Genomic DNA, 21,363 nt, shown 5'->3' with positions numbered 1-21,363 from the left:
AAATGTTGTTAGAAAGCAATTAAATAGATGTCTGCACCTTTACGCTCAATGTTCAAACTTCCAGTGTCCTTGACGGTCTTGTGGCAGGCTATCTAGACATTCCTGCGTTTAGCATTTTTAGCTTGATTGGATGCTTGATTTCAGGGTTTTGGGGCGCATTGTTGTGCTGTCACTCCCGGAGGGTCAACTTTCTCTGCTGCAGACTTGAGGAGGGCTGAGGTACTCTATTCCTGAATCGCTAAATTAAAGTACGTCCAAGTGAGTCCGGGATGTTGAATCAAGTTGTGTCCTCTGGTCAGTAGTCAGGGCAGAATCTGGTACGGTCAAACCCCTCAAGAAACGGTCCGGCATGGATTCAGATCTCCTCGGATCTCTTGTACGGATATATTGGCCGTGTGTGTGTGTCTGCTGCTGTTCACGTACACCAGCCGTCCTCAAATATCAACTCTAATCTTCGTCACTCTCTCTTCCTCACACACTTTCTCCTTCGTTACTGTCTTGCCCTCTGCAGTGTGGATGGTTTGCTTGAAGTTATTTAGGGTTGGGCGTGTGTGTTAAAGTGGTATGGGCATTTGGTTGGGCGTGGGGTCGGGGCACGCAGACGCATTACTGACCCTGTGATGTCATTGTAGTCTACAAAGACTGCACAGGTCACGTTCAGTAAGTGATAGTGACACAGATATTCAGTGCTGCACAGTGTAAAAGTGAATGACAGCAATCTGATTCTGCTCTTGTTGGTTCCTCTTTGAATTAAACTAAAACTGTGAGCAGTGATGTGAACAAGCAAACACACTGCGACACGAGCAGGGCCTCATACCCCTACTCACATTGCAGTGTGTGTCTGTTCGTTAGAGTGCGGGGCTGGTTAGACCTGACGATGTTTGGATATTTCATGATAGAGCACACTCATGCATGCACTGGGGAGCATATATCATTTCCTTCATCCACTAGATGGAGCTAGAGATCTCACACTTCACCATGTATTTTGTTGCTGGAAAAGATCTGACCACGTGGAGTCCAGTCTCAATAGTTTCTGGTTTTATAGTGAAACATCAAAATTGGATGCCATGGTCATGGCGTTTAACAAAAACTTAGAAACCCATCGTCAATTCCTTAAAGTGTTTCTGACCATACTTGGGTTGGAGCTGGTCAAATTGATTATTTTATCTGCAACAAGCAAATGACTGTCCATTTTATCTTGAAATAACCAGAAATGCCCACAGTGTATTGATCCACGGCTCTGGAATGTAAATCAGCTGTTAAACTGATTTTCATTCTCAATTCAGGCTAAAGAAATAAGCATTTCTTTGTTTCTGCCAGAAGAGGAGGGAACCTCAACTTTGTGGTTATACGCTGCCTCCGACTGAGTTGGAAGGTCAAATATGAAATACCAATTTGTTGCTTTTATGCTGAAGTACTTTGGAGGCCACTGGTTCATTATCACATATAATGATTACCAGGAGTGAACAGGCCTCTGGTTTATGTCCTCAAGTGTGTGTGTGTGTGTGTGTGTGTGTGTGTCTGCAGGTGTGTGACAGCCGTTGTCTCTCTGCTTCACACCAGTTTAAACTCATGAATGTAAAAGCATCAGAACAGCGACATCTCAGTGTCACAATCTTTTGATGCAGTATCTAACTGATGGAATTATCCAGGCACAGATGTTTGAGGTTCAAAAAACTGGAAAATCTCTGCAGACACATGCAGCAACTACCAGAGAGATGCTGGCTTACGTAGCCGCTGTCCCCTTTTTACAGGATTTTCACATTCATATGTGGCATTGGCAGCTTGAATATGGATCAGTTAAACTGGTTGGAAGACAGAAATAAAACAGATGGTATATAAGTTTGAGCAGTGAAGTCTTTAGAGAACTTTAAATGTGTTGAAATAAGAACTGTAATTATGCTTAAGCAATTGAAAAAGAAAGGTAATCTGAATCCTCGTCATCAAGAGGTGAAAACATCAAAGTAACAAAGCTGTATAACTTTACTCTAGCAGCCGCTAGAGGGCAGCAATCTTCTTTTCGTTTAGGCAGCATGGCTGAACTGAAGAATAGTTAACCACAAAAACACGCACGACATTTAAGTCTTTCCAAAAAAAAAAAAAAAAACTTTTCTGGAATACCCATCGCTTCATTAGACTCCAGAGGCAGTTGTAAGTAATTCATTTGCAATAGAGAGACTGTGTGTGTGTGTGAGTGTGTGTTTGTGTGTGTGAGAGAGAGAGAGAGAGAGAGAGAGAGAGAGAGAGAGGGGGGGGGGATGGAATGCATTTCTACAACTCATACACAGCTCCCCTCTGTGTTTGGACTCTTTTTGAAGTTCCTCCAACAGCTAAAACACAGAGGGGTGGGGGTGGGGGGAGAGTGTGGAAACCAGTAGATGGTCTGATAACGTCAGTCAGAGCAGGTGAGTGTTATAACCCTAACACATGTTCAGCTGTTTCTCACACTGTACCTCAGAAGCCCAGGACAGCCATACTTGTTATTGCTTTTTTTTTTCTTTTTTAGTATTTATAATACTTTTATGTATTGAGCAAATTATGGATATTTGTTTTCTTCAGATGATGTTTTTTTTTTTTAACTTATTTTGAGGATAAAAAAACAGCAATTTCTCAAGAAAACAACCTGTCTTGAACAAGTAAATGAAGGAGATTTTGAAATGTGTTTGGTCCATCACATCTGATTTCTGCTTTCATCATTGCTGCAGACTGATAGGTGCACTTTGATTTGGGATTTTAATCTTAAATCCTTTGCAGTGTTCAAGCTGTCATAAAAACATGCTGATACTAACAGGTTAATTAAGCTTTCAAAGCAATAGTGCTACTGTCAAAGGAGCCGACTGACACCGTTATTTCTAGTTCGCCGATTTACTTCAATGTGGATAAATAATTTAAAGATGCAATGGGCAACATTCATACCTGGCGGTCAGGAGGTCTCTCACTCTTCTACTGGTTCACAGTTTGACACAACTAACCACATTGGTCTAAGTTGGAGTCGCAGAAATAAGACAGACAAGTCATGTGACCTATTTCGCTGCAACGCATTTCATCGTGTTTTCACACACTAACCATAACAACATGAACTTGTACGGGGTCAAAGTGTGTAGCTTGTGTGAATACTATCGTTAGTACAGTAATAGTAAAAATGCAGAGTCCTCTGGTTTTAAATAATTAAATGTCACTTTTCTGCTGCATGTATTGTCCTTCTTAGTAGTTTGATGGCTACTGCTGCTATAATAGTAATGCTCAGCAGGAGTTTAGTTCTATTTCGTGACTGCTGCCTCATTTAATGAAAAACCTATGCACAAACAAGTAGACAACTTGCTAGAAAATGTGAGCTTTTCTCAGGCAAGCCGGGGTATCAGTCTCTCACAAAACTACATTTTTTGGTCTTTCTTCAATACCAAATCAGTTGAAAAAATTCAAAATATTAAGCGACTGCCTTTTGAATAAGTAGGGCAAGCACTGTCATTTAATAGAAAACATTCCAGCTGAACGAATAAAACCAACTTTAAATTTTGATGAGTTTTTAAGTATAATTGGAATCCCAAGCTTTCTTCACGAGGTCAAGACATTCTTTAACAATAGATTGTGATTGAATCTACACCCCGAAAAAGTAACCAGAAGAACCTTGATGCGACATTTATCGGGAAGTATTATAATTTAAATGCAAGCACAAGACAATCATAAACACATTTTTGAAACAACAATCTTTATTCTCTTTACAGTTCTTGAAGCTGTGCTGAATAAAATCTCTCCAACAATCTTTCCTCATACCAGAATGCAACAAATTATTCTTGTCACTACGATTCAGTCGTTTATCTCAAAGTGGAAAACCTATTTGAGTGCAGGCGTCTTGCACGATGGATCAAGTCCATTGTGGTCAGAAGGTTGAGCCGTTATTGCTGCGCAGGAAAGGTGTAAGTGCTCTACTTCAGTGCCCAAGGCAGTCCGTCCTCGTTTCAACACACAGCAGAAGTCTCATTTCTTCCCTGTCAATCAAAAATCGTAACAAATGACCATCACAGAAGTAGTTTTCATAACGATGACATTCAAAATGTCCAGAGAATTCTTTCTACTTCATGTTGTTTTGTAATGAAGCGATCTCTGCACTGTTCACGGCCAGAATTTGAAACGCTGACACTGGATATGCATGAAAAATCAGTTTTTTAAAGCACTAAATCATCAGAGGTCTGTTTTTCAAAGCAGCCTGTGCAGCGTGTGATGTGTGTGTGTGTGTGTGTGTGTGTGTGTGTGTGTGTGTGTGTGTGAACATAAATCTGATCATCTGGATTTAGGAAGGAACAGATGACTGACAGCTGAAAAGATGCAACAACAATGGCAGATCATTTCCACAGCGACAGGTCATAGGATGGAGTTTAGGTACGTCTCCTGGCTGACAGTGTGTCAGGGTGTGTTTTCTGAAGGGTTCCACACATGGAGTCCATCATTCCTGATTCAGCTTCCCACTCCTTCGTCCTTTCCTTTTAACTTACCTCATGAAAGAGAAACCAGCCACAAGTTTCTTAAAAGATGCCCATGGACACACACGGAGATCAGCCAGAAATAAAGTGAACACAAAAACATAAACAAGACACAGACAGAAAAAAGGGAGCAATATTCCCAACAAAAACATCAATATGGTGACCACAATAGAACAACTGAGAAGCGCCGCACTGGGCCTGCCACGGAGGCCGCTGCTGTGTGATGTGGCCCAGCAGCAAGCTCCGTCCCTGGGCCCTTACTGTTTGTAGTGGTCGCCTGGGCTGGAGGGCTGACCAACATCAGCTCATCGCTTCATTCTAACATGCATCTTTATCTTCTGAGTCACAAGGAGTTTCAAAAGGCCATTTCTCATTGACTGAGGTCTTCGGGTTTGTGTGCGTGTAAGAGAGCTTAGGATGACAGGAACTGGGTGGATGAAAGCCTGATGTCCAGTAGAAAGAGAGCTTATTCAAAACTTGGGGACATGTACCCCTAAGGGTACACAGTTACATCAGGGGGTATGACTGAAAAAAAAAATCTGCAGTAACCTCTCAAAACCCTTCATCAAAAATAAACCAGTATTTAAAATTATTCTTTTCCACACTCTGTGAAGACGCTTCTTCTCGTCCTCTAACTGGATCTCACTCCAAATGTCTAATCTAGACACCAAGTTCTAGCCCGTCAGAGACAGAGAAGGGCTGTCAGGGGATGACCAGTTCCTCCTGGGTCTGGACCCCATATGGAATCTAACTTGTTCAAACATGGTGAAACAAGCTCATCCCACTCCCGGGGCAGCAGCACAGTCAGTGAACACAGCGCATCAGCCTGCGTCTGCTTCACACTTCCAGTACCACACCTGACATAGCAACAACATGAGCAGCGCTAGCCTAGCCACTGGCGGTGCTAGTGCAGCTAATGGCAACGGCGAGAGCATACAGTACATGAATCCACGTAAGCGAGAAGTCGTTTATATTGTGACTGAGCCGCTGCGCATCATCTCAGCTGTTTTCGTGCTTAAAATGTCCACTGGGCACTGGTTTAAAAAGATTTGCGTGGTCAAATGTTAAAGGTCACTGTGATGGGTATAACATTGCAGTCGTACAACCACAATACAGTGGTTCCTGTCTGATGAAAGACAACACGCTTATGAGGCCGAAATAAGAATAAAAAAGGGTTCATAACAGTATCATGTCTTCATATAAAGGGCCTACTTTATTTGTTATACTCTCTTCTTGGCGAAGGCTTACAAATACTGCAAAAAAAAAAGAAGTAGAAACCACAGCACCCCACTGAGAATGGTATGCTGCAATACTTTTTACCTGAAAAGAATTGTAACTCTTGCAATGTATGGATGGCATTTGGCTGTAAGCAACTTCAAATATTTTTGTTGAATTGTGTCTCGTCTTTAGTTGCAGTTCAAATTAACAATAAAGCAGAGACTCAACAGGAAAAAGATCACGAATGACTCCCAATACATGCAAGTGATCCACAAAGTGCAAGGTGAACAGTGTGAAGTAATACTATGATTTATTGGAGCATAATATAAAATTTCAGGAAACTGGACACCGGTACATCCCTCCTGGCCACGACATATCAGGACAGTGAGAGCAAGTTCTGCCTTTGATGGCATGATAAAAGACCATCATTTCATCCTCTTTCTACCAGTCAAGAAAATTACCAATCATGTCTTTGAGTGCTGAAGATGAACATAAAAGCTTCGGTAAACAGCATTATGGTCTGCTGTCAGTCACTGGAATTTGATATAAATGTAGCGCTGCTGCTGCTGCTGCTGCTGCTGCTGGAGTACAGTTACTAAAGCTGTTGCATGACTCAGTCACATACACGTCCACACCTCTTAATTTTGTTTGAAAAAATTAAAAATCAGGATGGCACAGAACACCAAATCTGCTCTTTAACAGCAGTGGACCAATCCACAGCGGAGGAAGCAACCAAAACATGCACGTGAATGTTTTAGTGTGTGTTGTTTTTCCCGTCCCATGCTCACCTGGAAGTTTGAGCCACTTTGGCACCTTGCCAGGGTCAGATCTGTTAGGTTTAGCAGCCTGGGTGTTTGCGGAGGGGCCTGGCTCATCCGGTGTGGATCCACTGGTGTCAGCTGTTGGCTCTGGAGGAGGCAGCGGCTCCACAGAGGCCACAGAACTAGGGGAAGGGGTCTGGGTCTGGAGCATACAGCTGAGATGGCAGATAGGGGGGAGAAGGGAAAAAGTTGAAAGCTTAAAAAAAAGAAAGAAAAAACAAAAACAAAACGAGAACAGGGAAGATGCCTCACAAGAGCTGTGAGGAATTCATATGTCTGCTTGGTGTCATATGGCAGCATTGTTTTACTGGTGGAGGAGTAGCGACCTTGTAAAGGAGCAAAAGGACAACAGGTGGGGGTTTGGGAAATGAGGAAATGTTTGTGAGAGAGGGAGAGAGAGAGAGAGAGAGAGAGAGAGAGAGTGAGAGAAAGAGAGAGAGAGAGGAAATGAGGGTGTATGGGGGCACCTGCTGTTTAGGCAAAACCTCAAAGGGATTCCAATGATGACAGCTTTGTGACAGGAAAATAGGCTGGTTGCCGCGGGATACAAATGCATATACACACCCATACTCACGCATGACCAAGCGCAAATTTAAACACACACGTGCGAGCAAGCGTGTGCGAGCAAGCGTGTGCGCGCGCACACACACACATATAGACATACCTTGCAATGGACTCATTGGCTTGCGAGGATGAGACAGATGATCCAAGGAGTTCCCTCTTTAAGTAAAATTCTGTAGATGACAAACAAATAACTATTGTTCAGTTCTATTACATTCCTCAGTAATACACTGGTATCCAAATCCAAATCAGCATATGAAAGACAAAAAGAGAGAGGGAACCTGTCTTCACATCAGAGCCAAAGTGCACCACGGCACCAGGAAACAGATCAGCCTGCAGACGAGAGAAGAAGTTAACAGAAGCCTTCAAAAGGATGTTTGGCACACAAGTCAATTTCTGCATAACATGGAAAAATCCAAACAACACAGCCTCCGACTACACGCAAACCAAGTGCTGCCACCACATCCAAGCCTGAGTCAAGTTCATTTCTAAAGAAGAATCCTTGCTCGGGGATCTGAACCAGTAACCACGGCTCTTTGAAGCAAGACCACAAAATGAGCCCCAATCAAATGGTTAGTGAAAACACTTTCACCCCTGAAGCAAACACTCCTCTCTGGTGAGAGTCTTAATGATTATAATGGACCAGTCGCAGGCAGATATTATGTACCGTACAATTATGAGGTAGAGACACAGACAAGCAGGCAGGCAGGCAGGCAGGCCGGGCCCATGTCTGCAACTCTAATAGAATGGCGACAAACAAAATCAGTTCAAGAGAAACAGTCGTCTACACATGTGCACAATCACGGAAACGCACGCGCGACACAGCAAAGAATGAGCAGAAGCAAAACGACGACGTGAACTCAGTGATTCAGTGGTAGAAGCAAAAATGAGCAAGCTTTCTGCTTCAGGGGATGGCAAAAAAAAAAAAACACCAACATAGACAGATGCTTCCCGTAATAAAAGAAATCAGAAAAGACTGACTCTTGCCTTTTCTTTTTCTCCCAGTTAAAACATCTTCTTTTAACCAGTGTTAAGATTTAGCTGCTTGCAAAGATGATGGCCATCAATTAAACATATATAACGCTGGTTAAAGTCTGAATATCGAGCAGCAAGTAATGATAGAGCATAAAAAGGAGTTATTGTACCATGTGACTTGAAACTACAAATTTTAATGACTAAACTTAAAATACAAAATTAAACAAAATTAAAAAAAACAGCCACGCAACAGACTTTGATTTTTTGAAGCACCCCCCCAAGTAAAAATGAGTCAAAATTCTGCTGCTTGTTTGAATTGAGCAAAAAGTAGCATCAATAAAGGATTCAAAGGATTTGATACAGTGAGATGCATCAAAAGTTGCTGACAAGTGGATAGAAACCGAACTGAAACATAAGCCGAATGAAGATTCATGCCTTTATCTTGTATGTGACCTTAAAGGTAACACACCAAATTTTGGGGGGGAAACAGGCTAATTGTCCATCGTCCCTGGAGTCTGACAACAAGATAGGTAACCCTCTCTACTCTAGGTTAGCATATGTCTGTCAAGACTCATCAAATACTCTTTTTTTCACAAATTAGACTTTAATTTTATGTGAAACATATGTATAACAGTTGCAATTAAATAATCAAAATTCTTGACGATATCACGCAGCACCTCAACGGCCCCATGGTAATTTCGTTAAATGAAACATCTGTTGACAACTAGAAGGGCAGCAGCTGTTGCAACTAATCTATGATACTTGATGACTTTTGACTGAGTAATGCTAACACTTCTTATGCCATACTGTTCATTGTGCTAAGCTAACTAGCAGTCAGTAAGTCTCTGTAGAAATCAAAGAAGGGAATCTATACCCTTTTCTGGCCATGGGTGGGATGGACAATATAAATATTTCCTCAAAAGTTGATAAGGTCCTCTAGCATTTGTTGGGTGACAGGCTGACAGCGTAACTACAGATATGGGGCTTGGCTGAACGTATGGTCAGGTTAGCTTGCCCCTCTATTCTCGTTTGTTGGCTGCTAAATTGCGACACACTGGCCTAATTGCTCTTCTCCCAGCTCTGTGAGCAGTAAACAGTCTAACAGTGGAACATTCCTGCCATCGTGCTCCCTCTGACAGTGTGCGGCACGTCCCTTCCAGAATCCTTGTGTGTGTGTGTGTGTGTGTGTGTGTGTGTGTGTGTGTGTGTGTACACAAGTACATTGTAGGGACTTGTCTCTCTCTTTATAGGACAAAAAGTCTGTCCCAATGACATAAATAACTACATTTCAAGGTATTTTGACAGGGTCACTTTAAGGCTAGATTAAGATTAGGCAGGTAGTGGACATGACTATAAGTAAATGTGTTGTGTGACAATAATAGAGGGGAATGGAGGAGGGGGGAGAGGCAAAACGGATCCTGATGGAAGACAGAGGGAGAGAGATGAGTGAGGGAGGGAACGCCTGGTATCAAAGGGCTGCTGGGTTGGGAAACATTCCTTTCCTGACATGACACAAAGTGATTAAAGTGTGTGTGAGAGAATTTGTGTGTGTGTGTGGGGGGGGGGGCAGAGAGAAAGAGAGTGAAAGAGAAAGAGAGAGAGAACATGTACATGTATGCATGTGCATTCTTGTCTACGTGACATGACATGATTAATGATTCCTTGTGTGTATTAAATAGTGATGTTTAGATGGGAAAATAGACAGTGTGTGTGTGTGTGTGTGTGTGTGTGTGTGTGTGTGTGTGTGTGTGTGTGTGTGTGTGTGTGTGTGTGTGTGTAAAAGAAACTGAGCAACTGTGTGTGACATGACACCAAGGGGATTAAAGATTATGTTTTTGTGCGGTTTAACACTTTTAAGTCCCTAATGGATAGAGACATGGGGGTTAGGAGGGGAGTGAGGCACAAGAGAGGGTCGGCCAGGGGGGCGGTAGTGGTGGTGGAACATAGTAGAGCAAAGGCGAGGTGTATTGAGGGGATTAAAAAATGTATGCAGGGACAATCCAGACAAGGATAAAAAGATGAAAATCAAAGAGCGATAGGTGCATCAGGACATCTTATTCAACGCAACCAAGAACGCATGAACCCTCTTATAGGCACACGGGTGTTTCAAGGTGTGCTTTTGAGGATTTTTATCTTTTGTCCCTCCACGGAGGTGAATCTTGTTCATCTTCACTCCACACAACTTTCTCTTGCTGCATTGCTTCAGGTTGAGTGAAGGTATCAAAAGCAAAAATGCTGACGGAAAAATGTTCTACAGTCATGATTTATAAATGAAACAGCAGGGAGAGCTGACGAGGCAGCTAATAAGAGTGATCAACCGTAGCAGAGGAGAACATTTTGTTTTTCATTTGTATCTCTTCACTCTCATTTCACTCTCATCTGTTTCAGTAAGAGAATAGCTCTGAAGTTGAAGGCAGCAAAGCATCAAGGCTGCCCAATGCTCTATGCCGGCATGTGTGTGTGTGTGTCTGTGTGTGTGTATGTGTGTCAAGATCAAAGCGAGGCCTGTATTAACCCCATGTGCCAGTCTGGGAAAAATCAAGCCCAGCTGGGGTCAAGGACAGTGGAGAGGGGGAACAAGTGTGAGAGCGTGGAGGAGTGAGAGAAAAGGGGGAGAATGGGAATGTGGTGGGGCTCTGAAGAGGAAAAGGGGACCAGTTAATACATTTTACAGTTTGCCTGTGTGTGTTGCTGAACCAGTTTCAAAGATGGAGAGTCGGTGTTGTAGTTGTTTTCTGTGGTCACGTTGTTTGTGCTTGCTGCAGATGTAAACCACCGTGTAACGTATCTCACCTGGAAAAGTGTCACTGACGGATCGTCCAAGATGGTTTTAGGGGGGGTGATGACTGAAAGAGAGTTAGTTGAGAGAAAATGATAACAGGACATGTCATCAATGTCCAAATCTAAACTGGAGTCACGATCAGGGTGAGGCGAATGAAAACGGATGGCTGAAGGCATCTGACTGGTTTCTGATTAAGTATGATCACCATGAATGAAAGTACCACGAATGAAACTATGGCACTGTTTGAATGAAGCAACTAAAACAAAACAAGAAACAAACGACTGAAAAGAACAAATCAGAGATAAATTACATTTCAAATTTAAGAAAATTACATTCCTTTAGCTTAAGTCCCCAGTTACACCAGTTATAATAAAATTATATTCCGTTTTGAGATGCGTGGACACTAAAGATGGAAAGATGGAAACCATTTTGAACAGATCTCTAGTAAAATTCTAATTAGTATGTGATGGGAACACAAAAACAGCAGTACTCCCTACTGTACTTGCTGGAGTTGTGAGAAAAACAGAGTTACCGTTTTCAGGTTCTGGAATTGGTTCCATTCAAGATTTGCGGAGCCTTGGTTCTAGCTACCAAACCGGACCATATTCTGACTAGTTTTGAGCTGAAGCATTTATTATTGTTACTCCTACTACTATTTTCACTACTATTGTTATCTCTGCTGAGGGTGTAACTCACAATACTATCACAATTCTTTGTACGTGATTACATTACACATTGTACGATGCATGTATATGATGTTGTCATGGTCCACCAAAAAAAAAAAAAAATAATTTTTTTAGTTTCTCCTTGATAACCAAATTTCAGGGTCTGAATAAATTAATATTTTGTGAAAAAGGTCAAAATAAGGTTCACACACAGGCAGGAACACGGTTATTAGGAACGGGTTAAGCAAGAGATCACTAACAGCACTTTTTAGATTTACCTCTAAAGAAAAGGTGTTGAGATGACTTAACAGTTTGCTTGTTTACAAAGAAGCAGAGTATTTGGGGTGTATTTGGAAAGAGTGACTCACACAGGTAGAAATTGAGCTGCGGATCCTCCAAGTGACTCTTCACAAAATGCCTCACAGCACCAACTGGACAAAAAACAAAACAGAACATTGACTTTATCACAAACAAATCTACATGAATCACTGTGTGGAGACAACTTCAGTTTTTTGATGGAATTTCCCTCATATTCGCTGTTCCACTGCGTGCCGTTGGTTCTGAGGTGGGACTCATCCCTGGAATTACAGACCTGTCTCATTCTTTCTATCTCTCTGGTGTGGCTTCAGTCGTAAATGTGGGGAAGGAGCCGCAAGTAGCGTTAACATTGCAACCATACCTGTGGCTAGTCTGCTGAAATCAACACTCTTCACACTGCGTGCACGCACACGCACGCACACGCACGCGCACACACACACACACACACACACACACACCTGTCTCAAGGGGCCTGAAGAAGCCCTGAAGAACATGTCTGTCTGGAAACTGGACCCTCAGGACCACCTGGACACACGCAGTTAAAGAGGCTTTGTCAAACAACTTGCTAGTCGGGACCATGGTCCATGTGTCCATCACTCGCACTGACTTTGGGATATCTGTCCATCTTCTCCTTCATCTGTGCTTCTCTCAAAGTTTTAGTCATTAGCGGCGCCTCCTCCAATAATTTCCTGCAGAACAGTGGGAGAATGTGATGGTCACAGTGAAATAAAACACAAATCCAAAAGTGGAATTAACTATCAGCAGAGAAAGTCAACATTTTATTGGCTAGCCTCACTCGTGTGTGGCCGTGCATGCCTGTGTGCGTGTCAGAGGCAGAGAGGAATGGCTGCGGTCGGCTTAATTCCACCCTTGATAATTGCAGTCATTGACACGGCAGTAGTGAAGCCATGAGGCAGCCGGCTAAGTCAATGCAGACAGTGATTAAAGGGCTCAACCTGACGGTGTTTGGTCGTTTGCTGCAAGATAAACGTCTACACAATGCGGCTTTACTAATTGCTGCCTGTACGCCGTATTTAGAAGCTTTTGTGTGTGGTGTCTCATAAATGAGAACATGCTTGCAAATGTCTTAGCAGCTGTAGTCTGCAAAGGCCATGGCCAGAGAGCGCTGAGTAAACACATCCGCATCTGTTTGGAAGAAGCACTCATAAATAAATAAAAACTTCAAAAACACACCCAGTGATGCCCAGCATTCCCCCTGCTTATGGCCTCTCATCATTCCTATGGTATTCTGCAATTAAGGCTTATACATCAACACAACACCGCAGGAGCACATGCCAAACGGACTAATTATCCGTTACAAACAGTGCAGGAACACATCGGATCCAGACGTGTTTCTGCAGCAACGAGGTATTTATACTAAATATCGCACACAGTCCTCTGACCCTCTGCTTCCATTCTCCCCACCTCTCGCTCTTCAGCTGGGCGAAACGCTTGCGCACATCATCCACCGTCACTTCAAAGAACTCATCAGGCAGATCAACATGGTCTTCAGAGTGTCGGGACACAGACTCCAGGTGGTAGATAAGAGGCTCTCTCTCAACTGGCTGCAGTGAGAGAGACAGAAGGAAAGAGAATGAAGGGGTGAAGACTTTTTTTTCATCCAAAGCACCCTGAGATGTCTAGACTTTGGAGGAAATGATCAAACCCTTCATTAGTGACAGAATTGTAACAACAGTCTGACTGAAGGATGATTAACAGGTTAAAGGGCTGAATAGTCAAATTGGAGGGAAACACCTCCAAGAACGTCACTCTCTCATCCTGGTCCCCATCTGGCTCCTTGGTAGTGGCCCCATGCTTCTAAAGGGAGAGACAAAGATAAAAGTTAACCTGCAGTATCACTCAACTTGCAAAAAATAAAGTAAAACAAAAGTATCTCAGAATCAGAAATACAAATTTTCATAACATTTCTAAAGGCTAGCGTAACAACATGAAGGCAGTGAGATTATGTTGGTAGCCGAATGATTGAGACACACACCATCACCAAATGAAGGCCGTCTACTTTTAAAAAAAATGTCAACATGAGTGGCCTGAGGAGCACAGAAGTTGTTCATCCAAGCATCTGTTTTCTTGACAACCAGTGAAACTTTTATTACTGGCTGTTTTCTCAAAAATGTTCTCTACTGCAAATGGGTTTTTCTTTTCATTGTTGAGTCTCACCTTGGTGCCATAGCTGGATTTAGCTTTCTTGGCTTTGGGTGATTCTACAGCAGACGTCAGGGATGAGGATGAAGAAGATGGGTGTAGTGTGCGCCCAACTGCACCTCCACCTGGACCACCAAGACGCTGACCACCTCCAGAAAAAGGAACGAATGGGGCAGCTGGAGCAGAGGACGCGGAATTTAGCCCTGATGGTCCCGCTTCCTCTCCGTCCTCTTCTGGCATTCCTTTTCCAACTGGAAGAACCTTTGGCTGAACTGCATCCCAGGGTGTTTGAACCTCTTCCTGTTGGACAGGAAGTGTGCTTGTGGAGGAGGTAGGAGCAGGTGCAAGCTGGGTTTCCATTGGCGAAGCAGGGCCTGAATTTGTAATTGGCATCTCTGTTGTCGAAATCTCTGGATGTGACGGAGCAGGATCAGCCTGATAGGACAAGCTGGACTTGGTTTCCCTGGCAACAGGTGGGGTTGGCACAGAAGCTGTTTCAACTGTATCCCTGCCATCTTCCTCCCCTGCTGCTTTACTCTTCTTAAGTAAAAACCTTAAAGAATGATGGAAGCGACAGTTTTGTCACACTGTGAAGCATCAACTCAGTCTACTTCTCAGTAAAATACAGCTGATGTGAGAAATATTACAAATCACATGAAAACAAACCTGACAATGGCACTTCCTCCTGTGAGACCTAGAGACTTCAAAGTGGCCTTCTTGAGTGCCTCTTCGCCACTCACCTGCACACACGCAGATACAGCTGTGTTACTCACAATCACCAAAACCCACTCACTTCTCTTGAGAAACAGAGTGTAAGGAGCATTATGTACCTCATCTCTCATGTAAACACACACAGGGGTGGATCCTGTCTCGGACAGCTGGGACACACTGGAGAAAAAAAAACGGTGACATTGAAATAAAACAGCAGGATTAAGATTCTGGTAGAGTGATTTTAATTTGCTTAAACTGTGTCAGAACAAAGCACAGAAATGACCTTCCGTTGTTCAGGGAAATCGGTTTGGTGATTTTTACAACACAACCTCATGCCATGTGGCAGCACGCCCTCTGCATGTGTAAACCATGTGTGCACAATCCCACGTAGAAACTCATCAAACTATAAATGTTTCACTATTTTTCTCTGTAATTCTGAAAATCAAAGCTTCCCCTCTGCTTCACAACACTCCCACAGCTTTAACACCAGTGCAATACTCAGTTCAGGGAAGCGTAACTTCCTTGGACGAGGATCAGGATATGGAGTGATGTCATTTAATAGAGATGAGGGCTGGATGGATGCACGAGCACCTGGGAGCGCACAGCTGGAACTACTGAATAACAGCTGCATGTGTGTGTCTTTGAATGAGTGGTGGTGATGTGTGGGAAAGCTGAAACTCCAGCGGAGGAGGGCAGTTAACTAACATGGAGCTGGTCTGCCTTCATTCCTACGCAATGATCACTGTCACTTTCTGGGCCGGTGGTATGATACTTCCTAGACTTGCGAGGACCACCCATAGCATGTCGTGTATCATAGCATGATTAATGTATGAGAACACATCATGTTAATGAGGCCATCAATAATATGACCATAAAGTTGTTTAAAAAAAAATTACTGTATGATTGTCCTCAAATTAGACAATAATCCATTAAAATATCCCCCACCCGTACTTCATCTAATCTCAACGTGTAACCTGGACATGATACTCACTTGATCTGGGGGAAGTTTGTCAGCAATTCCCAAAGAGTCTGTCCACAAGAGAAAGAACCCTGGAGACGAGAACCGTCCTCCATCTGTAGTGCAATTCGCACCTGAGAGACATGAAGCCAGTGTAACCCGCACACACACACGCACACACGCACACACACACACACACACACACACACACACACACACACACACACGTTAAAACAAATGTCCAACCACAGACAAGCTAGGAAAAACAGAAAGCCTATATAAATATAGTATATTGTATAGTATTCCATCCATCCATTTTCTACCGCTTATCCTGTTGTTCTCTATTTATTCTTCAGTTGGATATTTTAGCTTCTGTGCTTTTTTCACTTTCATCTGCTTTAGGTGGAATGATTGAGTCACTTCATTACTTCAAGTATCTTTTTGTAGGACGCACCGCGATAGAGCGGCTGCATGATTCTGAAAAAAATCCTTTGCGATTATTTGATATCACAATATCCATCCACTGTCTTCTGCTTATCCTGTTAAGGGTCACGGGGGGCTGGAGTCTATCCCAGCAGCCTTCAAGTGAGAGGCAGGGTTCACCCTGGACAGGTCACCAGTCCATCACAGGACCAACACATAGAGACAGACAACCATTCACAGTCACAGTCACACCTACAGTCAATTTAGAGTATCAATCATCCTCGTCCCCTCTTGATGTCTTTGGACTGTGGGAGGAAGCTGGAGTACCAGAGAGAACCCACACAGGAACAGGGAGAACATGGAGACTCCACTCAGAAAGTTCCCATGCCCGAGCCGGGACTCAAACCTGGAACCTTCTTGCTGTGAGGCGACAGTGCTGACCACTGCAGCAACAGCAGTTAGCCTACTAACTGTACATGAAGTTCAAGTATAAACCTTTTGCAACAAGCTCTCCAGCATCAGTAATTCTGGAGATGGACTATCAGATCTGTAATATTGGAATCAGCTGCCAACACTGACTTCCCTCACAGATGAGAGATCGGACTGATGGTGCTGATTGATATATACATCCATTCTTTTCTCATGCTATAACATGAGATACATTACAAATCAACAAATAAAGTAAAAAAAAACTGCTCTGGAATACACTTAAATTTAATGCTTTTTTCCTTATGTTTAGCTCTTTTAGTTAGAAGTGCTGTGTGGATTATGATAGTCTCATGATATACTCATAATCTCTTAACCACAACAATAATGCCAATATTAGAGAAATAAGCAAGCTCTGAATATCAGAACACACAGATTATTGGAATCGGACCTAGAACAAAGTGGATCCGTGCTTCCTAAAATAAAACAGAAGCTGAAAATAAGATTTTACTTTTCCATCTCTGAAATTTATGATTAAATGTTTCCTTAAAAGAAAAAGGTTAAGTCACTCCAGTATATTAGGAATTACAATGGCCTGCGTAGGCCATTTGTACATTCTTGGCTCCGTAACCATTCTACATGAAGAAAAACAAAACAGTCAAACTGGATTAAACGGCACATGTTGGCCCACATCAATCCTAAAATGAGTAACAGCAGGCATCAGCATGAGCCACTGATGTTTTTTATTTCTCTGAAATAATTCTACGGGTTGTTTATATTTACTGAACAACAGTGTTGTCCGGCACACAATGCACGCTGCGTGTCGGCTCACCGGGAGAGATGAAAAGAGGAGTGCTGGCTGGCAAACACAAAACACCCTCACACACCAATTTGGCTGAGGTGAATGCTGGGAAAGACTGTGTGTTTATATTTCTCATGTTGTGAGGACATTAATCTGTTTGGGCAGAAACACTTCTCCCAGTTCCAGAAGATGTAAATCACTCAATTACAGGGTGAAATCTTGTTTTAGAGTAGGTTGAGGTTCAGATTGTTAGAGTACAATGCAGCGTTCTCCAAAGTGATATGTGTATGTGTATGTGTATGTGTGTGTGTGTGTGTGTGTGTGTGTGTGTGTGTGTGTGTGTGTGTGTGTGTGTGTGGTAGAGGAAGGAAATTTGTGAGTTTTTAAAATGTGTGAGGTATCAACAGTCGACCATTCATCAAACGATCAAGAACAAAAGATCAAACCCAGCCGTGATTTTACTGCTCAGGTTACGATAAAACAACGTCATAGGAAACTCCAGCTCAGCTGCACCAGCATGCTTCTTCTGAGGGCCCACATCAGCAGCACAGATGGAGGATGTATGAAATACTAAAATGTTTCAGATACTGCTTTTTTTAGACAAAATAATCTGGGATACAATACATGATTGACATTGGGATTAAAAATATTTTATCAATTTATTGTCACACACATAACTCTAGGAAACTTATATAATGTGATGTACAGTACACAAAATAGTTTCTTTTACAGATATAAGATTGTTTTACACTAGAAATTAACAATGAATGCTTCCCCAGAGTCCCTGTTAAGCAAACACAGAGAGTGGATCTCATCGACGTATGAAAAATGAATCTTAAATGTAATATTTCAGTCTGTCTCCGTAAAACCAATAAGGGCCAGACAAGGACAATCTCTCAAACAGACAGGTTCTCATACTGCAAGCAGATTCAGGCTGACTGACACACACACACACACACACACACACACACACACACACACGCGTTTGACTAACCTGGCCGTCAGATACGACCTGTTTCCTTGTACTTGGCACCACTTCCAGTTTAGCATTGTTGGGCAGGTTGGCAAACCTCCACTGCAGCGTGAGGTCAAGAACTGTTCTCTGAAACCTGACGAGAGGTGAGGACACAATCAGCAGCAGCTATTCCGTTTTTGAAATATGTCTGTTTTCAGAGGAATCAACATAAAATATAAGCAGGAATCTTCACTATGTTATAATGAAGAGCCCATAACTCTCCACTCAAAAGCTGAGCTTTCAAAGCATCCTGGATAGGAAAAATGATTTGTGTTAACTGAGCCAGTAAATTAGAATTGTTCTTATTAATTAATAATAACTGGAGATACAATTAAAGTAATATTCTAATATACTTTCACCCCACCTGGGTGACAGGAAAAAACTGTCTCTCCATATATATATATATATATATATACATATACACACACACACACACACACACACACACACACACAGTATATATATACACAGTATATATATATACACAGTATATATATATACACAGTATATATATATATATATATATATATATACACAGTATATATATATACACACAGTATATATATATATATATACACAGTATATATATACACAGTATATATATATACACAGTATATATATATATATACACAGTATATATATATATATATACACAGTATATATATATATATATATACACAGTATATATATATATATATATATATACACAGTATATATATATATATATATATATATATATATACACAGTATATATATATATATATATATATATACACAGTATATATATATATATATATATATATCAGTCTGAACACCAGTCTGATCACTGTTTGTTTAAGAGTTTCACCACAAGGTATCCATCAAGGCTTTTCAGCTTCAGACCTTGATTTTGTTACAGAATTCTGGTTATTTCTACCTTGAACGGTCATAACAAGCATTACAGATTTTAATTTCCCACGCAAACATGTATGTGCCACTGTTTCCTTTTATAAACGTTATCACATTGCCGAACCGTAGCTTTAGATTCTAACAAGGAGGTGGACAAACTTCAAATTATCTATTATTGACAATGTTTGAATTAAATAAATAACAGTGCTGCTAAGGCCTGAACAGAGCAAAAAATAATGCAAAATCTGATTAAGCTTCAACAGAAAGAGAATGACTGTCACAGAGTCTGATGGAGGTGCGGGTTCACATGCCAATGTCTTCAAGTCATTTGCTGCTTGATCTCTTCCCCTCATAATAACCTGATGCCTAAATAGATAGAGTTTGCCAGATCGGTTTGGTTTTCTGCAATTTCATTTATTTTCACCTGGTTTACCTGTGGCAGTCACATATTATGACCATTTTGCAGTTTATACATGTCTGTAAAAAAAAATGTTAACAATGCACCAGAATGTGAATTGGTGAAGGTGTTTTCGGACACCACTTGTTCTCTGGTGTTTATCTTTGCCTCTCCAAACGTTATAGATCAGTTTTCTCAAGACTGCAAGCTGTTTACCAAAATTAAACGCAAATCATGTATGAACGTTCAAAATGACCACAAAAGTAGTGACAGAGTTGCGGGATTTCGATAGCTAAACCCGATTTTTTTTACGGCATATTTATGTGACCGGATGTATTTAGGTTAAATGGTCAAGTCTTCAATTGCCATAATGTTTAAGGCTACCATTTCATATGAATTTATCTTACTTACAAGCAGCTACATCAATCATTGCTACTCACTTCAAACCGTGCTGTTCGGGGTCAAATCCATGCTTTTTGCAGACGTCTTCCAACACCTGAAGATGACAAATGGACGCAGAAGGTCACAATTGACGTTTCGTTGCATGACTGGCAGCAAAAATCTCACTGGATCCGCAGAAACTGATCTGTCACTGGCTAGCCAGAGTTAGCCAGGCTAGCTAACTGAGAGGAACAGTTTTCGCCGTTTGGGAAACAACCGAACAGAATTAAACAGCTCTTGTATATCAAAAAACATGAAATGTCCTCTTGAAGCATTTTACCTGCAACAATGGTGTGTTTGCAGATACTTTAATAGTTTGTCTTCTTCCATTTGGAGCGAGAACCGTCACTGCTGTTCCGCTGGCAGCCATAGTCTTTCGTGACGTCACTATGTTTATTTGAATAAACTTTATTGACTAAGAAGACGACAAAATTTAAAGGGTCACTCCAGCCACTCATACAACCAGATAACACACCAAAAAAGGTTGGACTGTCTTTAATGGAGTCGAGGAGTGTGTTCATATTATATCCAGTCAACCTTTAGTGCAGCTTTGATACTTGAAATCCTCCTGATGCCATTTGGTCCTGCACTCTGCACAAAGTATCAGCTGTTGGAGAGAAGATTGAAAGACCAACTGATGGTAGTTTATTCAAAGTTGATTGGAATTTTAGGGGTTGTGTGTTGCACAAAAACCCCTCTGATGAAGATCTGGATTTGGTCTCATTGTTCTCATTTCAATCTTTGGGGTTCAGGCTCTAAATCTGTTTCCAACTTCGGTCTCAGAATTCACACCTAGACCTGATTTTGATTGTTTGATCTCAGACACCCAGCTGATGTCAGAGAACATCAAAATCTACCCACTCAGTCTGTCCAGTCTGTTAGACTGAGACATGATCTGACTGGCTGTCATCATCAGTGACATGAGAACTCTTCCCATCACCTGAGGATGCCATCCAAACATTTTGTGACCAACAGACATACAGCCACAGAATGATGCAGAATCCTGACTGTCATCTTAGACCCCAAAGCCCCTAAGACCCCAGGCACTGTGACTAAAATAATAATAACATGGTGGGCAGAACAACAACAACAACAACAACAACAAAAACAACAACAACAACAGATATGCAGCTACGACCACTGTGTGGCATCTTTCTCATTTGATTTGATAACCCGTCCATCTATCCATCCACCCATTTTCCATACCGCTTATCCGTTAAGGGTTGTGAAAGGGGGGGTGGAGCCTATTAGCCTATCTAACCTAGGGTGAGAGGCGGGGTTCACTCTGGATGGGTCGCCAGTCCGTTGCAGGGCCATT

At 41.9% G+C, this 21,363-nt stretch overlaps 1 protein-coding gene across 1 annotated transcript in view; it reads right to left on the bottom strand.

Moving 5' to 3' along the window:
- Positions 1-3,708: 3,708 nt before the first annotated feature.
- LOC147257102 (transmembrane channel-like protein 6) overlaps positions 3,709-21,363 on the bottom strand; it is a 45,472-nt gene continuing 27,817 nt past the window's right edge. The window contains exons 21-36 of the mRNA XM_086210875.1: positions 20,045-20,100; positions 18,299-18,413; positions 15,687-15,787; positions 14,815-14,872; positions 14,651-14,724; positions 14,000-14,537; positions 13,577-13,639; positions 13,247-13,386; positions 12,429-12,510; positions 12,280-12,346; positions 11,872-11,934; positions 10,850-10,902; positions 7,363-7,414; positions 7,185-7,254; positions 6,488-6,675; positions 3,709-3,989 (exon numbers count right to left, since the gene is read on the bottom strand). Coding sequence (XP_086067001.1) covers positions 3,979-3,989; positions 6,488-6,675; positions 7,185-7,254; positions 7,363-7,414; positions 10,850-10,902; positions 11,872-11,934; positions 12,280-12,346; positions 12,429-12,510; positions 13,247-13,386; positions 13,577-13,639; positions 14,000-14,537; positions 14,651-14,724; positions 14,815-14,872; positions 15,687-15,787; positions 18,299-18,413; positions 20,045-20,100 — 1,731 coding nt within the window. The 3' untranslated portion in view covers positions 3,709-3,978. The remainder of the gene's footprint in view (positions 3,990-6,487; positions 6,676-7,184; positions 7,255-7,362; positions 7,415-10,849; positions 10,903-11,871; positions 11,935-12,279; positions 12,347-12,428; positions 12,511-13,246; positions 13,387-13,576; positions 13,640-13,999; positions 14,538-14,650; positions 14,725-14,814; positions 14,873-15,686; positions 15,788-18,298; positions 18,414-20,044; positions 20,101-21,363) is intronic.

This window comes from Aulostomus chinensis, chromosome 8 (genome assembly GCF_037954235.1).
Source record: "Aulostomus chinensis isolate RoL2024-O1b breed Wild chromosome 8, RoL_Achi_v1.0, whole genome shotgun sequence".
In the NCBI taxonomy this organism is placed as follows: Eukaryota; Metazoa; Chordata; class Actinopteri; order Syngnathiformes; family Aulostomidae; genus Aulostomus; species Aulostomus chinensis.
The sequence above is the reverse complement of the archived record's forward strand: the minus strand, read 5'-3'. Positions and strand labels throughout refer to the sequence as shown.